This window comes from Crocodylus siamensis, chromosome 1 (genome assembly GCF_052110815.1).
Source record: "Crocodylus siamensis isolate JL-2025a chromosome 1, ASM5211081v1, whole genome shotgun sequence".
In the NCBI taxonomy this organism is placed as follows: Eukaryota; Metazoa; Chordata; order Crocodylia; family Crocodylidae; genus Crocodylus; species Crocodylus siamensis.
In genome coordinates, this window is record NC_143395.1 from 320,818,700 (window position 1) to 320,838,727 (window position 20,028).

Genomic DNA, 20,028 nt, shown 5'->3' on the forward strand with positions numbered 1-20,028 from the left:
AAGGGATCTCAGAGTCATTGCTGACACCAAGATGAACATGAGTCAATGTGGCAAAGTGATCAGTAAAGCTAACCGCGCTTTATCATGCATTAGCAGATGCATGGTAAACAGGTCCAGGGAGGTGATACTTCCCCTCTATGCGGCATTGGTTAGGCCACATTTGGAGTACTACGTCCAATTTTGGCTGCCATACACTTCAAGAGGGATGTGGACAACCTCAAGAGGGTTCAGAGAAGGGTCATTCATCTGGTGAGGGGCCTGCAGGCAAAGCCCCATGATGAGAGGTTGAGGGCCCTGGATCTCTTCAGTCTCTGCCAGAGAAGGCTAAGAGGTGATCTTGTGGCTGCCTACAAATTCATCAAGGGGAGTACCTGCTCTGTTTACCAGGGCATCCCTTGGATTTACTAGGAACAACAGACAAAAAAACTGATGGAGAGCAGATTTAAACTAGACATCAGGAAGAATTTCTTTATGGCAAGGGTTGCCAGAATCTGGAATGGGCTTCCAAGGGAGGTGGTACTCTCTCCTACCTTGGGGATCTTTAAGAGGAGGCTAAACATGCACCTGGCTGGGGTCATCTAACCCCCGTGCTCTTTCCTGCCTGTGACAGGGGGTCAGACTCAATGATCTACTGAGGTCCCTTCCGACACAAACATCTATGAATCTATGTACTGGTTGGATCATTGTATTTGGTGAGTAGTCCTCAATGGCTCAACATCTAGTTGGGAGAAGGTCTCAAATGGGGTTTCCCTAGAGATTCATCCTGGGTCCAATATTGTCTAATATCTTCATTAATGATTTGGAAAATGAAATCAAGTGCATGATTAGCAGATTTGCAGATGACGTTAAGTTGAGTGGAACTGTGGAAGCTCCAGAGGGCAGGGTAAGGATCCAAAATGACGTGGATAAATAGAGAAACTGTCTGCAATCAAAGAGATGAGATCTAACAAGGGCAAGTGCAAAGTCCTGCACTTGGAATGGAATAACCTCATGCACCAAAACAGACTGGGGAATGACTGGCTAGGCTGAAGCTCTGAAGAAAATGACCTGGGAGTTACGGTGCATCATAAAGTGAACAGGAGCCAACAATGTACTCTTGTTGCAAAAAAAAGCCAACAGCATGCTAAGTTGTATTAACAGGAATGTCACCTGCAAATCAAGGGAAGTGTAGTCAGCACCATAGTCAACACTGGTAAAGCCTCAACTGGACCACTGTGCCCAGTTTGGGGCCACAAACTTCAAGATGTGGACAAATTGGAAAGGGTCCAGCACAGGGCAACAAAAATGATTAGGGGCCTGGGAGACAAGAACTAGGGTTATTTAGCTTTGGGAGAAGAAGACTGAGAGGGAATTTGATAACATTCTTCAAATACCTGAAGGGTTATAATAGGGGGCCAAGGAGATGAACTTTAGGCTATAAGGGGCAGGACAAGGAGCAATGGCCTCAAGCTGCATCAGGCAAAATTTACTTTGGCAATTAGGAGCCACTTGCTGATTATGAGGGTGGCCAAGCATCAGAACAGGCTACCTAGGGAAGTTGTGGAATCTTCATGTCCGAAAACAACTTTCAAAAGCAGGTTAGACAGTCAAGGATGACCCCGCCTTGAGCAGGAGGATGGACTCGATGACCTTGTGAGGTCCTTTCTAGCCCTCCTTTCCCACTATTTTAAAAAATATCTGTAACACTAATCTAGAATAACAATAACATGAAGTTTCCAATTGGTTTTAAGATATATTAATATTTGATACAGTATAGTTAAACACAAGAAAATTTTAGGACTGCAATTGGCAACACACACAAAACAAAATAAACAAAAAACCCAGTAACAAGCATAATCTTACAAATATGTAAGCATGTATAACAGTGTGTGTCCCTAGAAAAAAAAAATCCCTTAAGTTACTCATCAATACAGCACGTTCCATGCTCAGATGCAAACTCTGATGGAGGGTTAAGAGTTAGAACTGCTGCTGCACAGAAATGATTTTTGTTCCCTATACGCAAAACAGAAACATTAACGTTCTCATCCAAGACCCACCCAACTACTCCCCATCTCCCCACAGGGAATGGAAGACAAAAAAAAATTGAAAATACTCTTTATAAAAAGTGAAAACAAGCAGTTAAAGTAATTTCACACATGCCTTGAATCCTCCTGCGCCTGTGTCAAAGGTTTAGTTACTAAAACCATCTATACAACTGCCTAATCTGTACTTAGTTCTAGTCATGTTTTCTTCACAAATATATTCTAAAGATGCATATACAAATGTATAATTGGCTATACTTAAACACTTAATAATATATTTTAAACGCTATTTAATCTTTACATATGGCATATTAGTTATTATTTCCATTATTAAAATAAATTTAAGGATTAAAGAAACAATTTTCTTTCATCATGCACCTACAAGTGTCTAGAGATTAAAAGGAAAGATTATGTTAACTCCATGAATGTAATAAAGAATGCAAAACACTGAGTCATCTTCAAACCTAAAATATACAGCCTAAAGAATCAAAACTTTTTAGAACCAGGGATCCTGGTTCTTCCCGATTTAAAAAAAATCCCCAATTTTCAGTTAAAAAATAGTCCAAAATCCACATTTTTCCATGATTAAAAAGGAAAAACTGCTATAAATATATATATTAGTGTTGTTTCATTTAAAAATCAGGGGGAAATGTGGATTTGGGGTTGCTTCTTTAAACCAAAATTTGTGGATTTTTTTTTTAAATCAGAGAAAACCAGGAACCCTGTTTATAACGAACCCAGTCAGGGCCTGGCTCCTCATCATCCTAATCTCAGTCAGTGCTCACCTCAGTATGTAGCCAAATGTGAGACAAACAAACAAACAAACAAAAAAAAAAAATGCACGAAAGAAACTGAACTATCCAATATAAAGAGTCTGATTTCTCATGCAAGCCCAGCTGCCTTAAGGTACAGTACATTATAAAATAAACTGCATCTCACTTTATTCCAAAAGGTGTTACATTTTCAATTTTTAGTTTTTTATATTTTTATAAATATACATACATACACACACATTATATTTATATATCCACATACACACACTATATTATATTATATACACACACATTTTTATTTTTATTTATTCATGTTTACACACACACACACATATACATGCTTATGCTTACCTATACATGTGTGTATGCGCACACACTAGATATAGATATACAGATATCATTAAACAAAGGTTTCCCCAAAGAGAACTTGAATCCTTTATAAATATAGTCCCTATAGCATAACCTAGAACCTAACTGCAGTCAGAAAAGAAAGTGCTGTTAATAATTTTAAGTACCATCTTTTCAAGGAACTTCAAAATTACAAATAATTATCTTTTAAAAAACTGAAGAGAGGTTTCCATATATGAATTTAGCTTTATTTTGCAATATATTAATTACTCAAAAAACTACTGAAGTGGTACAATTAATTATATAGGCCATTTCTACTGACTAGATAAAAAAATTAAATACAAACCTCTACATCACTGTATATACCAATAGTTCCTTTAAAATTTTACCTGAAAGGAAACTGGTTTAAAAAATAGAAGTCTGCAAATGCCTACATTTGTTTTCCATTTGATTTAAGTGATAATTATCAAATAATTGAATAACTCCCTTATTTCTTCACCAACCTACTTTCTAATACTTTTAAGTTTCTTTCATCTGTAGTCAAAATTTCATACATTTTAAATGGTCTCTTTTTAAGAAAAAAGCTTTAAACTCTTCATTCCATTTTTCACCATGCATTCTCTGACTTCACTGAATCTAACCTAGCTATTAAGTAATATCTGTAAATATGGGAAATGAAAAGGATTCTAACAAGATGTCTTGTTTAACAAAATCTATTTTTATAGAAGTAATATTGTCTTTCTTAATTATCTACATTACAAGGAGTATGAATTAATCAAATGTTTTGTGTAGCTATAAATATGAATCAACACGTCAGCTGCTAAGCTGTTTAAGAAGAGTCTGATCAAGGGGTGGGAAGCCATTCTATCTGGCTCACAGGACCCCTAAAAAAATTTAGAAAATTAATATTTATCTGTCCTTGGTTCCTGTCAAAAATGACATAAGCCAGGAGTGGTATGACCCTGGGGAAGCCCCAGCAGGGTCCTGCAACAGCAGGGCCTGCCTGGCCCCACCCCCCCAGCCAGAAGACCCACCAGGGGCTTCTGGCCTGGGACCATGTGGCTGCACCACACAAGAACCTCAGGTAAGAAAGGTAAGAAGCGGGGGAGGGGGAGAAGGGCAGGGGAGGATTGCAGGCAGGGAAGGAGCTGGTGCTGAGCACAGAGAAAAGCCGCCCCTCCCCCACCCCATGGCCAGCACTCCCTGCTGCAGCTGCTTGCAGCCCATGAGGGACTGTCCTGACCAGGCACAGGCAGCCCCACAAAGGCTGTGAGTGGCTGCAGCACAGGGTGCCAGTCACGGGGCACATGAGGGGCCGCTTTTTCCCCTCACTCAGCACCAGCTTGTAACCTGCCCTCACTGCCAGCCTGGGCCCCGCACCAGCTTCAGGCTCTCCCACTGGAGCTGCGCCGCAGCGGCAGCAGCTGCTCGGCACAGAGAAAAGTGGCCCCTTCACTTGCCATGCCAGGCAGTGTTTGCTGCTGCTGCCTGCCAGGAGCTCATGTGCTAGTCTGCAGAGGCGGCAGTGGCAAACACTGCCCAGCGCAGCAAGTGGCGAGGCTACTTTTCTCCATGCTGAGCAACTGCTGCCACTGCGGTGCAGCCCCAACATGTGAGCCCAGGCTGGCAGCAGGGGCAAGTTACAAGCTAGTGCCAAGTGCGGGGAAAACCGGCCCCTCCTCCCCCACCCATGGCCAGTGCCCTGCATGGGACTGCCTGTATCTGCTCAGGACAGCCCCATGAGGGCTGCGAGCAGCTGCAGCCGGGAGCACCAGCCACAGGGTGGGGGAGGGGCTGCTCAGCACCAGCTGCTTCCCTGATGGCAAGCAGGGGGTTGGGGCTGCACACTGTCCCCCCATCTGTACCGCAGGGCTGGGGGGGCACTGGGAGCGAGCAGGTGCAGGAGTCAGTGGGAGCATGGGGCCCGCACCGGTGTCCCAGGGCCAGCACCAGTGGGGCCCAGAGCAAGGCAGCAAGAGTACAGGGTCCCGGCCATCAGGGGCTCTATGGAGCTGGGCCAACTCCCCCACTCTCCCTGCTGGTGCAGCCCAGCCTGGCTCCACAGACTCCTGCCAGGCTGTGCCCCATTCTGGGCCCCACCGGTGCTGGCCCCGAGACATTCATCCCAAGACATTAGGACATCGCTTCCAAAATGGTGACCAGGGGGCGGGGTACCTGTCAAGGTGCGGGGCTACCCACGTGGCCCTCAAAAGCTTGTCAAAACTGGGTAAGCGGCCCTCTGCCCAAAATAATTGCCCACCCCTGCTCTGAACTAACAGAGAAAGGCCATTGTTTTGCTGATGGGGTGATAAACACTGTTATCAGCCACCTGCTGGCTTGCTTGCCTGTCAGTTTAAAGAAGCAAAGCTAGGGAGATTGAAAAGCTCCATATCATCAGCAGATGCATGCACTGCACACTCCCTCTTTGCCTCAGAGTGCTAGCAGGGGGCTCAGGTCTGGCAACACTCCTGCCCCTAAACTACAAAGATTGTATCAATTTCTGGGTTTCTGAATGTCTGTCCCTAGCCTAAAGAAGAAAAACCACGGCAAACCATGGCTTTTCCCTTGCAGGCTGGCAGAGTTCCAGCCTGCAAAGGGCTGCTTGATGCCCCCACTGATCCACCCCCTGCCCCACACAGTGGGTGGCAGCAGCTAAGGAGTAAAGGGGCACTGGGTCAGGACTAGCCATCAATGTTTACAAATGGGTCCAATTACAAATAAGGTTGAGAACTACTGAATTGGATCATCTACAGCACAAAGTAAACACTATTATGATGCTACCATTTCAGGATATGCCCTGCACAGTGGATCATGGTATGTTCAAAGGCTCTACTACTGTCTGGCGAAGTAAGTTTGTGGTATAGACATGCACTTAGTGTCTATGGGCTTATAAGCAAGGAAATAAAAAATTCCCACTTCTGGAAAGGAAAATATATTAATCATGGTCTCATTTAAACTACCCATACACAGCAAACTTAATCCAAGAAACAGTGTGCTCAAATGCACCATGTATACTATGTCCCAAACTAGGGGCAGTACAGCTGGGTTCTTCGGACACTGCAGACAGGCCAATTATCACTGTGCAAGAGTACCACGGTTGAAACTTTTGCAGCTTAGTATGGCAAGTGTAAAAATACTTAAAGCAGTAGTTCCTAAACATCTTGGCCCAAAAGTCTGCTGTCACCACGCAAACCCCGTGGACTACCAACAGCCCTTTTCATCAACAAATAAAATTTAAAAAATATGATCAAGATATAGGTAGCTTGATGCAATCAGTAGTCACTTACCACAGCCTCATCATCAGTGAATGATCAAGTTTTGTGTCTTTTGCAACTTCAATGTCCTTCCCCAGTAGTAATATTAAAATAAATAAATAAATAAATAAATAGCTATTTACCGAGAACAACAGCAGCACACAAATTAAAGTCCCCTTCCTAAAAAAGGAAAGTAACTTCCTATAACTCAAGGTTTGTTTTGCAGCAACATACACAATGCTGGGGAACAGGCTTAATATGATTTGGGAGGAAATGTGTGATAATAATGCATAATAGTTCTCTGCAGCACATAAGCGTTTCTTAGACATCTTTCATTTTAGTTCTGGCCATACAAGACCTGACAAGAACATAGCATAATACAGCAAGGACAAGATTGCTTAGCACCAAAAGAATAAGTAACCTTTGGCTTTAGCAGAGAAGTGAGGTAGGAGAAATACATCAAAACCACTGTTTTACTCCCAACTTTGCTGGCAGCATGTGGACTCTCATGTAAAGCTATATCATCATAGTTGAGCATTCTACTGCTAACATTCAGTCACAAAGCATAAGAGAGAGTTTAAGGTGTGCTGTCAATGCAAGAGAATGCTCTGCTTGCTGACTGGAGCCAAATGAAAAAAAAGTTTGAAAGCAGGTTTACACTTGGAAAAATACAAGTAATTATTTCAGTACTATTAATTTTGATATTAGCCCATGCAGACACACTTATTCTGAAAAATGGTACCACTTTCCAAAGACAGCCATTTCCAAGAGTAGACAAGCCTTAGAGAAATGCAAATTGACATAAAAAGATAGCAAATCTTACATTGAAGCAATTTATGTTTACGCAGTTGAAATACAACACAAATTTAAGAATGTACAATGCAGACCAGACATTTTAAAAAAAAAATGAATGTAGCTAGATCTAACAATGAAAATCTTAGGAAATGGGTAAAAGTAAGCAAGAAGAATGTTCAGAACTTTGACTTTTTATTCAGAGAGCCAGATTTTTATTTTTAAGAAAGCTCTCTCAAAGTTGCCAAACGGTGGAGTTTATTTATAATGAAGCTGTATTCACTATCTAAGGAGAATACTTGAAATTAGATTATGGTGGGTGAATGTGCAAAATGTAAATCTCAGAAACCTCTGACCACTGTAACTTCTGCATGTCTTTTGACTAGTAAGAGCAATACCATCTGTTTGAACTAAGTGGAACCTTAAAGTAGGGTCAATTACTTTCAGACAAATACAAGCTTACAACTCATTTCAAATGTACAATATCCAAAGCTCAGAATACCATTCTCAGAAGGATAAAGGGATTTCAGGAATTAACACTGCAAAAATATTTAAATGCATCTCAACCATACCTATGCCTATAATGTTTTCCTTGACAAAGAGCCCTAAAAGCAGTCCTACAATTTTAGAAAACTGCATTGCCATACTGACTAGAGCTGCCTGAGTTCATTTGATTTCGGAAACTAAGCAGGGTCATGCCTAATTAGTACTTGGATGGGAAACCACTTCTTGGCTTCTTGTAAATTTAAGCTCTCTTTGTTTCCTTTCAAGTAGGAAAGGATATGGATGAACTCCTATCAATTTACACTGTTAACTAAAATCACTTAATGGAAAACACACTTTCAAAAGTTCAAGCACCAGGGATCAATAGCTGCACGCTGCTGAGAAAGGAAGACTGATGAGCGCCTTGCATTTAGAAGCTTCTCTAACTTTATACCAACCATGCAGTTGGTCCAATATATCAGCTATTAAAATCTTTGCCTAAAGACTCACCTGATATCCAAATCTCCTAACAAAAAGGGGAAAAGACTATAGTTGGGTCCAAAAAATGTAAGATGTCAGCAAAAAAGAAGTTTTACTAAACTTTGACATATTTATATAAGTTAAAAAAACCAAAAAATGTGAAGAGGCTCCTGCTCCTTTGATCTTTCAGCTCTACAGAAGTGTTAATTTTGTGGCAGTCTCCATGTATAGATTTTCAACTTCAATATACCCCAACTACTATCCCCCAAAATAGGTAGAGAAAAGTAAATTGAGCCTTTACAAAACAGAATACAAGAAGGAAAAATGGCAAAGAGGCAGACATTGTGACAGACCTGCAGCACATTTTGAGGTTGTGTTGACCTAAACTAGGCATAGCCCCTGCCCCACCCCACTCCCTCTGAGGGTCCCCTGACAGGCTACCTGTTAGCTGCACCCCCCCCCAGCAAAGGCCCCCTGACAGGCTACCTGTTAGCCACCCCCCCCTTACAACCAAAGGCCCCCTGACAGGCTACCTGTCAGCCACGCCCCCCCCACCAAAGGCCCCCCAACCACCTACCTGTTAGCTGCCACCCCACCTCCCACCAAAGGCACCCGACAGGCTACCTGTCAGCCCACCCCCTGCTCTAATAAGCTCCCTTTAAACAACCATAAAGGCCCTTCAAATGGGAGCATCTATGCATTCAGGGCAGTTAATCTGCACTAAGCCCCCTGAAAGCACCTGAAAGCTCCACCACCTAGCCTCAGCGGGGCCGTGCCAGCCTGCCCCTTCGGAGACGAAGCACCCCTCGGACCCAGGCTCCCCGGCGGGGTCTGCACAGGCCACCCCTCCCCTCCTAGCTGCGGGGCTGGCCCTGGGCTCGCCCGCCCAGCGGGCTGACGGGACCCGAGGGGCCGGGCGCTGACCTGCGGGTGCGGTTGGCAGGGCAGGCGCGGCGCTCCATGGCGGCGGGCACGCAGCTGGTGAGCTCGGTCCAGTCGGCGTGCAGCCCGCATGTCCAGCCCGTGGAGAAGCGCGAGAAGAGCCAGGTGTCCTTGTCGGCGCCGGGCCGCGGACAGCTGCACTTCTTCTGGCCGGCGCGGCACGAGCAGGGCTGCTCCAGCCGCATGTTGCGCACCAGGTGCCGCCCGAACGTGGTGCCGCCAGTCTTCTGGATGTGCAGGAAGACCAGCACGTCCCGGCCCCTCATGTCGAAGCGCACCCGGCGGCACAGCTCGGCCCGCGCGAACGGCGGCGCCCCGGCGGCGGCAGCGACGGGCGGGCGCCGGGGGCAGGCGGCTCCGGGGGCCGCGTACTGGTAGGCGAGCAGCAGGAACAGCAGCAGCAGCAGCAGCGGCGGCAGCAGCCACTTGTGAAGCCGCTCCTCCATGGTGTGCGGGGCGCGGGCTCAGTCGGCCGCTGCCTCCTGCTCCCGCCGGCGGCTCGGCGGCCGCAGCCCCGGCGCACTCATGGTCCCGGCGCGGGCCCCCGGCCGCCTGCGCCTCTGGAACTCCGAGCTCAACCGAAGCCGGCAACTCTCTAACCCAACACACGCCGAGCCGCCAGCCAATCCGCGCGCGGGAGCGGCGGGCGCAGCCAATGGGCGAGCCCAGCGCGCCGGCCCACGACACAATAGGAGGGGGGGAGGCGGGGAGGAAAGGGGCGTTCCACGCTCGCTGCAGGTAGCCCGTGGAGACCAATAGCTGTGTCAGGGGTGGTCGTCTCGGCCAATTGGAGTGCGAGGGAGGTGGCGGGGCGGCGGGGGCACCCTGAGGGGCTCCAGGACGCGGGCCAGCACCTGTGACACTGGCCGGCCGCGCTTTGCGCAGGGGAGGGAGGCACTGGGGCGCCCTGCGAGCCGCTCGCGGGAGTGGAAGCGCTGCGCGGGCAGAGGCAGGGTTTGCCCCTTTAGATTTCCTAAATCAGAGAGGTGGAGCAGGAGCTCCCGTAAGCTACCCCGACTCCATCCGTTCCTTTGAAGAGTGCCACAGGTTTCCTAAAGAAATTAGCCCCTCTCGACAAAGCACCGTGTTACTCCCTTGTACACCCACATGCCTCCCAAGGACGCATCACAAGCCGTGACGAGCGCATCCCCGCCCAGGACGCTGTTTCTGCTTCCCTCGCACTCTCCCGTTGTGTGCTTCTGTCTCAGCTCTGGGGATTCTCTGCCCCCACAGACTAACCGCACTGACATGAGCACATGGGTGCCTGTATGTCTGTGGCAGACCTTAGAGTCGTTTTCCTCCACAGCTGCCCCCCCCCCACCATACCTAAGGTACATTCTTGACACCTTCATCATATGGACATGAGAAGGAATCTTGAGGGAAATCCCCCATGACTTTAACAACTCCCACCTGGCCACCCAACAGACCATGGCATCCTCCTCCCAGCAAATTCATTTCTTAAACAGCACTGTGAAAGTTTGCAATGGCCATATCACCCAGAGGCGCATTAAGATGCACTGGGGCTCTAGGCAAACACAAAATTGGAGGCCTCCTCTAGAGGTGCACAGATATATTAGTCATCGATTGGATCGGCTGTCAGCTTTTTTGGCCAGTGTAGCTGATAATGTCACTGATAAACAGAGATCCTGGTTTTCTCTGATAAAAAAAAAAAATCCCCAATTTTTGGTTTTAAAAAGGATCCCAAAAACCACATTTTTCCGTGATTAAAATGAAACACCACTATAGATAGATAGATAGATAGATAGATAGATAACATGAAGCCAAAACCTAGCTGTGTTTAAATACCACAAACTTCAAAACAGTATCTATACATTAAGTCACTGGGGCAAATAGTTTTTTTTTCTATACGTAAAGGAGCAGAGCTGTATGGTATCTAATGTAGCTCAAACCTACATACATTTAATCTAGATTTTACAAACACCCATACATGTGCTGACAGATAGATAGATAGGTAGATAGATAGACAGATAGATAGATAGATAGATATTAGTGGCGTTTGATTTGATCATGGGAAAATGTGGATTTGGGGTTATATTTTTTAAGCTGAAAATGTGGTGTGTTTTTTTTAATAAGAGAAAACCAGGATTCTATGCATGCACATGGCCAGAAATGCAGCCAGCAGCTTGGAGAGCAGCATTTTGCCAGTAAGTCAGTAGGGAGAAAGAATTTGGGGGAAGGAAGGGAAGGGGCATGGGGTGGGGGGCAAATAGGGGCCCCCGCCCCCACATTATATAGGAAATCAACCAACCACTACAGCTACCTCCATGCCAGTACTTCTTATCCCAAGCCCAGCACTAGATCCATTGTCTACAGATAAGGTCTACATTACAGCCGTATCTGCTCTAATCCCATATACGAGGGTGCACACTTTAAGAAGCAGGGATTATAATAATTTCAAAACAATCCTAAAACCATAAACAGTCAAAATTAACAGCACTGTGATTAACAGTGCCAGACTCAGACCCTGCTCTGACCTGCTATGATACCAACCCTGAGACAAGGACAACAGAATCCCTTTGGTAGTCACCTACAGCCCCAGCTTGAACACCACAAGTGTATAATTGCCAACTCCATGGGTGCTCCAGGGCTCAAGCGCCCTGGAGCTTGAGCACCCATGGAGCTGCTTGGAGATGTTAAAAAATGTGCTCAGCACGTGCCCCCCTCCCCCCCGACTCAAGAGGCACCAGACACCCATACCACTCAGTCAAGGATAATCATCTTCCATGAATGTATTACATGAATGTCTTATCTGTGAGTAAAAAGATGGCAGATGAGGCTGATCAACAGATTCTGTTGCAACTTGGGCACATGTTTCCATGTAGGTGGGTGGCTCTGGATTCTTGCTTTAGTTCACAACATGCCATTTCTGGTGCTCCCCACTTTTCCATCTCTAGTTGTCATTGTAAGGTTTCAAAGTACTGAGATCCCTGCAGCAGACTTTTCCTCCATTTAGGGCAGTCCAAGGTGATAGTCTCCCAAAAATTGATGTCAATATTGCATTCTTTCGAGCTGACCTTGAAGTTCTTGAAGCATTTTCTCTGCCCTCCTCTTAAGCATAGGCCTTGATTGAGCTGGCAAAATAAAACTTGCTTCAAGAGTCTGGAGTTAGACAACCAAATGATGTGGCCAGCTCAGCAAAGTTGATGTTGGATGATCATCATCTCAATGCTCAAGCTGCTTCAAGAGTACCTCCTCCTTGTTAAGGAATGTAATGTGATGTGCAGTATCTGATTTAACAAAGTTACAAGCACTACTTCAGAAGCCTCATATCACCTTTTCCCTCCACTTGTCTGTAAGAAATAAAAGCCTTAGTTTAAAACCACATAAGACATTTTTAAATTATTCCTATAAGCAAAGAAAAGGTGTTTGGACTCCTTTGATTCAGATTGTATCTCCTATTAAACCTTGATGGAGAAAGGAATATCCCAGAAAAAGGACTAGACAAAAGAGCTTAAACTCTAAACTTTAAAGGTGGTTTTAAAAAGTTCCTGCTAGAAGGACAAAGGCAGGTAGTGCACACACTGCATAAGTATTAGCAGACTGCATATTCCTTAGCTGGATGGTAGCCAATCCTTTTGGCAGGTGTTTCACAAGTTAAGCATCTGACACTTTGATCCCTGCCCCCCAGATACTTACTTGATAGAGTTTGCACCCTGGGACACCAAAATGGAGGCAGAGGGGCAGTGACATTGGAACCCTGGGTTTGTGTATCTGGGAAACCCAGGAAAGAGGGCTTCATGTGGGGTAGTGTAACAGGGAGCCAAGAGGTCCTGATACTTTAAGAATGTGCAGCAGGCTAAGCTGACTATAAAACCACAATCAAGGAGCACAGGCTGGCCCTTAAGTAAAGGGAAAATTCCTGTGTGTGGCTGTGGAGCCATATGCTTCAAGGCATATAAACCCAGGGCCTGAATCACAGTAGTCAATCTGGTTCTGCGTGTTGGAGAAAGAGGACCTTCCAGGGAAGGTGACTGCAGGCCCATAAACACCCAAGCTACTCATGAGCAAGGATCCTGGTTTTCTCTGATAAAAACATCCCCAATTTTTGCTTTTAAAAAAGTAATCCAAAATCCACATTTGTCCATGTTTAAAATGAAACACCACTATATATACATCTAGGGGATTTTGGGTTACTTTTTTTTTTAATCCAAAAATTGGAGGGTTTTGGGTTTTTTGTTGGAGAAAACCAGGATCCCTGGTTAGGTACTATAGGACTAGTTTGTGTCTGTAGGGGTGGTTTGGGGGCTACAGGGGTGCCTGAGAGGCACCCAGCATAGAGCTATCTAGTGAAGGTCAGGGATCCTGGGGGCAAAGTAGCATATGAGTTGCTGTGCTAAGGTCAAGGACCCAAACAACTGTCACCTGAGACTAGGGCAGGGGAGGGCAATTATTTTGGGCAGAGGGTGGCTTACTGAGTTTTGGCAAGTCATTGAGGGCTACATGACATGCAGCCCAGGGCAGATAAATATTAATTTTCTAAATTTTTTAGGGGCCCTGCGGGCCAGATACAATAGCCTGGTGGGCCACATCTGGCCCCTGGGCTGCATTTTGCCCATCCCTGGACCTAGGGGCCCAGAGCACGTGAGTGTGAGATGGGGCTGGGGCCCAGAAGCTAAGATCTGGGAGAGTGGACCTATTGGGCTGGGGAGGGAGAAGGTGGGGGAAGGCTAGCTAGAAAAATGGGGCTGGAGTCAGGAAGGCTGAAGCCCTAACAAAGATCTGAGAGGCCAAGTGGAGAGTTGGGACCAGGGGCTGCCTACCCCCAACACAGACATCTGTGAGGCATGGGTGTGACTATGGGGGTAGCTGGCGGTAATGATTATTGCCCTTAAGGTACAACTGGGGCTGTCTTAAAGGGGAAACCAACACTGAATTGTTTGGGTCAGAGGAGTCCTGAGGTTTGGTGCAGAAAAGACACACTGAGGAAGGCCACCCAGGAAGAGGCTTCCCTGGCCTCTGGAAACAGCCTCCCCAGTTAAAAGACCCTAAGATCAAGTGGTGACAAGTAGGAGATAGGCGGTAATGGGAGGCTGGGGAGAATATGCAGGCATATTTGACTACTAACAGGCATCAGATGCTGGCAGATTGCCTGAATCTGTCACAGGTGGTAACATGGCAAGTGGGGCTACCTCAGGGGAGCTCTACTGTGTTTCTGGGGGTGAGGTGCAATGAAAGGGCTAATCTCACTGTGGGTCCTCTGGACCCAGAGTATGCAGGTCCAAAAATAGGATTGCCAGGCTGGGCTGGGCCCAGGCATAAATAATAAGTTTTATCCCCTGGGCAAAACCCTGCTGTGTGCTAAGGTGTATGTGTGAGGTTAATGAATGCTAAAGAACAGGGGAGGGAAAGTGGGTGGTCAGTTCTCAAGGTTGCCAGCTGTCTAAAAATTTATGGACAGTCAGTAAAAAAAAGCCTAAAATTGCCTGTCTGTAAAGTCTGTAAAAACAATCAATCTGTCTCTAAAAATTAAGAAGCCCTGAGCTCATTTCAAGATGCATCATCTGAATGAAGCTAGGCTTAAGCACTGATTCTAGACAGAGAGAGCTGATTGGTACCCTGCAGTGAACTATCAGTAGGGGCTTTCTGGTTCACTGAATCCTCTGTAGTTACTTTTCCTCTCCCATCACCTATAACAGCTGCCTAGTACTCACGCCAAAGGTATGTAGGGCAGGAGGGAGATGGTGTGGCCAGGCCAGAGCTGCAGGGGCCTTGAAAGTTTGAGTTGAGCACCTGTTGCAGGGCAGTGGGTTGAGGTTTGTGCTAGTATGGGGTAGCAGGGGAACAGCATGATGTGAGGTGCAGTAGGAGCAGGGCATCAGGGTGCAGGGTGAGTAGTGAAACCCTGGGGAAGCAGCACTGTGTAAAACCACTGCTACAGTTGAGTAGGGTTGCCCACCCAAGAACATTTATTTATTTACCGCAAACTTTTTACTGACTACCAAACCTTTTTACTATAGTTGATGTTAAACCCCTAAATTTGAATCTTGCACTTCTAACTGGGGCCTGGCAGCAGGGCAGAGCCTAGCAGAAGAGTTATAGTTACATTACATTAAACATTAAACATCATTTAAAAAAGTATCAGTAAAAAAGCTTGGTTGCCAACATGAACGACACATGTCCCCAGAAGCTGTGGGGGCACGGTGACCACCCACAGGAGGCGGCGGTGGGGGAGTAGCAGTGGTGAGCGGGGAGCTTCCACAGGCAGACACGGTGGTGCCAGCGGCAGGGGGAGAGATAGCAAGCGCTGACCAGCGGTCAGCAACCACCCACAGACACTGCCAACAGTGGCAGCAGTGGCCAGCAGCAATCAGCAACTGGCAGACACCACTGGCAGCATTGGTAGCACTTCTTTCAGGGGGTGCACTGCCAATCTCAGGGTGTGCACGTGCACCCACATGCACCCCATTTGTGTCACCAATGGTTGTCAATAAAAAAAATTGCAGATCATTAGTAAAAATAATTTCTTGGGTTGTCAACACTACTAGTCTTCCCTGTCCTAAGGAGGCAAAGACCCAAGGGCACCTGGTAGCATGGGGTTGTTGTCCCCTTCCCTTTACTCCTTCTGGCTGGGCAGAGGGGGCTGGGTGGCAGGAGCTGTTTTGCCCAGCTGCTCTGGGTGGGCTAAATTCATCAGTGAGGATTGAGCAGGGCTGGCTTCCCAGCCAGGGCAGCACAGACCTGGTGATCTGCAATGCATCCCTCTAACCCAGGGGTGGGCAAAATATGGCCCACAGGCTGAATCTAGCCCACAGAGGGATTTTGTTCAGCCCATGGTGGGTCCCTTGGTCCTGCCTGGCCCAGGCACCATCTGGCCTGTGCTGCATCCTGCTGCCCCCAGGCTCACAGTGGGGCTGTGGCAGCTCTGTGACTGGACTACATTTATAGACAGACCAGGTGGTGGTGGCTCCTTCTGGCTACCGCCACTGTTGGCCACTATCTCTGGACCCAGCCCCATGATACTATCAGGGACCCATGCACAGAGCCCCAGCCCAGCCTACACAGTGCCCACTCCAGACTTGCCCTGATTAAAGTGTCCCAGCTCCAGACTAGCTGGGACTCACACACAAGCCAAACCCTGGGCAGCCCTATATCTGCTTCAGACCAGCTAGTCCATGATGAGCAGCTCCTCTCTGCCTGTGGAGCCTGCCCTGTGGCTCCTCTACCACTGTCACTGCTGCCTCCAGGCTGCCCAGTGGAGTAGTGGTGGCAGTAGAGAGGAAACACAGGACAGCCCAGGTGTGGGCTCTGGGCAGCCACAGCAAGAACAGCCCGGCAGTGGCAAGGGGGAAGCGGTTGCTTTTCCCCCACACCAAGCAATAACTTCTGCCTGGCTGCTGCCACTGCTTGATGTGGGTGGGCCACTCTGGAACAGGCATGGGGCAGCCCACGTCTGTGGTTCTGTGCGCAGGTCCCAGCTGGTCCAAAGCTTATCCACTTATCAGGGCAAGTTCAGAGCAGGTACAGGGCAGGCCAAGGGTGGGGCTGTGCACTCAGCTGTTGCTAGGAGCTGATGGCAGTGGCAGGGAGGAGCCGCAGGGCACAGGCCGGGCTGTTGGGTAGAGGGGTGCTGACTGGCATGCAACAGTTCTCCAGAACTTCCTATGTGGCCCGCGGGCCCAAATAATTGCCCACCCCTGCTCTAACCCCAGGGCCTGCCCTGCCCCAGTCCTCCTTTCCCCTCCCCTCCCCTCTTCATTCATTGCCTTGTCTCCAGCCCTTGCATGCCCCATGGAGTGGCTGTACATGTATGGGTGCTGCAGCTTGGCCTCCTGTGCCTTAGCTTAAATGTTACCAAAATAATCCTAAAAGGTATTGAGTGAATTAACTGGGGATAACAGCTAATATTCAGATGCTGCCAGCTCCCTCAATTTATCTTCCACCTTAAATTAAGGAAAGAAAAATTATAAACCTTTCTTAATTTAACAAGCAACAATATTTTATTCCCATTTCTTGACTTCAAAAGCAGTCTCAGAAAATGCCACATTTCACTCATTTCTTGACTACAGAAAAATAATAGAGAAATTCTTCTGTGGCAAAGAATTCAGAAAGATCACAATTCAGAGTGTTTTTGACACTGGGGATTCCAATTAGAAATCCCTGAGTTTAATCTTGTGAATCACATGTAGGTATTTGCAGACCTAACAGTACTAAAACTGAGTGGCAACCTGAGGTACCCTTAAAAGGATCTCACAGCATCCCATGGTACCATGACACCCTGGCTGAGAGTTGACACACTAAGGCTTCAGCATATATTGGTAAGATAGATTTTGCAAAAACACTGCCAAAGGGAACAGATTTAGTTTTTTCTTGTAATGATTTCAGTGGGATATAGAAAAAGTACTGTAATTTAAGATAACTTTTCCTGTTAAATACTAGAGTGTTTATATGTGTATTGCTGGAAAGGAGATATAAACTAACTCTGGGTAAACAGAGGAATATGATTCAGTTTGTATTTGATAAATGTATCAGGAGGCTCAACACCAGGAAGACAGAAGAACCATTTAAGTTAAAAGAAAATGTTGGCACAAGAACAAACTGCTGCAATCCAGATGTAAATTCATTTTAAGCTGAAAAATTAGAAAGTTTGTAGTCATTAGAACAATCAGGTTCTGGAAATAATCTACTATTACAAGCTGAAGAGGGGAAGGGGGAACCCAACTTCATAGGTTGGTAATTTATGAATGAGATTGAGTTACGAGTGGGATAATATGATGCAGTTTCCTAGAACAGCAGGTGTCTGGACTCCAACCCAGAATAAATTTTAGTGAAATTACTCAAATATCTTTATTTTGACAGATTTTATTAATCTGGAACAAACTCATTATCATCATTGTTTCTGTGCAAATATCATCAGAGACAGGATTTCTAGATTCTTAAGGAAACGACTGCTATCAGTTTGTGCACACTGTTAATATAGACTATCTCCAAATATTCAGTAGCATTTGAAATAATGAAAATGATTAATGCTGATATCAGTGTACAATGCTTTTAGAAATGTAAATTGATGTAATATTAGTGTCTTGAAAATGACAAAGCAATGGCAGAAATTTAAAGGGATATCAATTCTGCAAAATAAACCTTTTATTTTAAATAATTAATGATTTATTACATATTTGGGATGAAGGGAATTTACAAAGTGAAAATAAGCCATATAATGAGGGCTTGGTTGCAGCCTTTGAAGGTTCTCTCTCTGGAATTAGCAAAACTCATCTGAAAGCCAAGGCAAGAAACACCAGCTATTTTCTCTTAAAGATCAGCTACCCACAGTTGCTTATATTCACTTATGTTTACTTGAAGCTGCAAAAACTCAATAGAACCTGGTTTGTACGTCTGCACAGGGACCAATTCTCTACTGTTTTTCAATTTATGTAATCAGTTACACTTCTACTATAAGGGAATAAAATGTTGCTATTCATTTGGTGGCATTTTATATCTACCTCCAGGAAATGTAAATTTCTGCACCAAGCTATATTGCCCCTGGGGAGTCACACCAGTTGTATCAAATCCTTTCAATGGCTATAATACATTCAATGAGAATCCGTGGGAACAAGATAGGGACCAAACTCCAGTTGAAGTCAGTTGGAATTGCACTGGGCTGAAAGATGACCTAAAATTAATAACTTTGCCTAATCTCCATCCATTTCCTGTGAGATATTGCTGGCATGTGAACTTCCAATATTTAATTATATGGAAAGTTTAAAACAGTAGTGGCAAACTACTTCTTGAGCTATGACAGGAAAAGGGGGCAAAAGGGGGCCACTCAAATTCTCTGCTGAGTGTAAGTTTCAAATTGTGCATTACTTTACCGTTAGGGCTGCCAGGCTCTGAAATGGGCTCCCAGAGGAGGTGGTGCTCTCCTCTACTTTGAGGGTCTTCAGGAGGAGGCTGGCTGAGGTATTATGATCCCAGCACTCGTTCCTGCCCAGGGCAGGGGGTCAGACTTGATGATCTATTCAGTTCCCTTCCAACCCTAGAAACTATGAAACAATGAAAGTCACAAGCTATTAATGTTTCTTCAAACTTTCAAACAATGCTACTTTTTCTTAACAGTTAAACTTGTAAATATGGATGGGAACATATTATAAGATGGCCTCTTAAATCCAAACGACTGCTAGCTACAAGGGGACTAAATGAAATTGTTTGTTGTTTGATTGATTTTTGCTGAATTCAAATCATGCATTTGTCCAATCATGCATGTCTGAAGGACAGTTGTGCTTTGTAGTAAAGTCTAGTTCCACAGTCCATCCATAACCAACATAAAATGTTTTTCCAACACAGAATAAGAACTTTAGACTTTAAGAGAGCAATTAAAAATAAAACTTAAGAGTTATAGATTTCTTGCAGAGTATTTTTTTTGTCGGCATTCTACTTTGTCAGAACACAGTTCAGAGATCTTCAAGAACTTCAGTAAACGTGGGCTGATCTGATCTGTTCTTTATGCATTATTATACAGTGTTGAATGACTTCATCTGATTATGCATCTTGCATGCCAAACTACTACTTCTACCTCAAAATAAGTATTTATAGGGAATCTATACATAGAGAATTGTTTAAATAATTTCCCCTTAATTTTCCTTTCTTCTAAGTATTATACAATAAGTTGAATAGAGTTATTAAAACATCTTTGCCTATATTTACCTTTTATTTTAAATATGAGCTATCCCAGAAGAAACTCTAATATTTGCAAGTAGAGGCATCTGACTCATAGTGTTAATACCAAATTAAAATTTATGCAAAACATGCTAGTAAATAAAAGGCACTGTGAAAAGGCACAAAATATAACTGTTTGATTCTGTTTATATATGAACTTTAACAATACAAATTTGAAGTGATGCATCCCTCATATTGGTATGCTTCAGTCCTTCAAGACAATTCAGATATCCAATAAACAATATTTTTGTTGTATAATATATC

The 20,028-nt window shown here is 45.4% G+C and overlaps 1 protein-coding gene across 1 annotated transcript in view; it reads right to left on the reverse strand.

Annotated features, from left to right (window-relative positions):
* HS6ST3 (heparan sulfate 6-O-sulfotransferase 3) overlaps nt 1-9,643 on the reverse strand; it is a 590,588-nt gene extending 580,945 nt beyond the window's left edge. Inside the window, exon 1 of the mRNA XM_090023334.1 lies at nt 9,076-9,643. Within this exon, the coding sequence (XP_089879460.1) occupies nt 9,076-9,539 (464 nt within the window). The 5' untranslated portion in view covers nt 9,540-9,643. The remainder of the gene's footprint in view (nt 1-9,075) is intronic.
* Nucleotides 9,644-20,028: the final 10,385 nt, after the last annotated feature.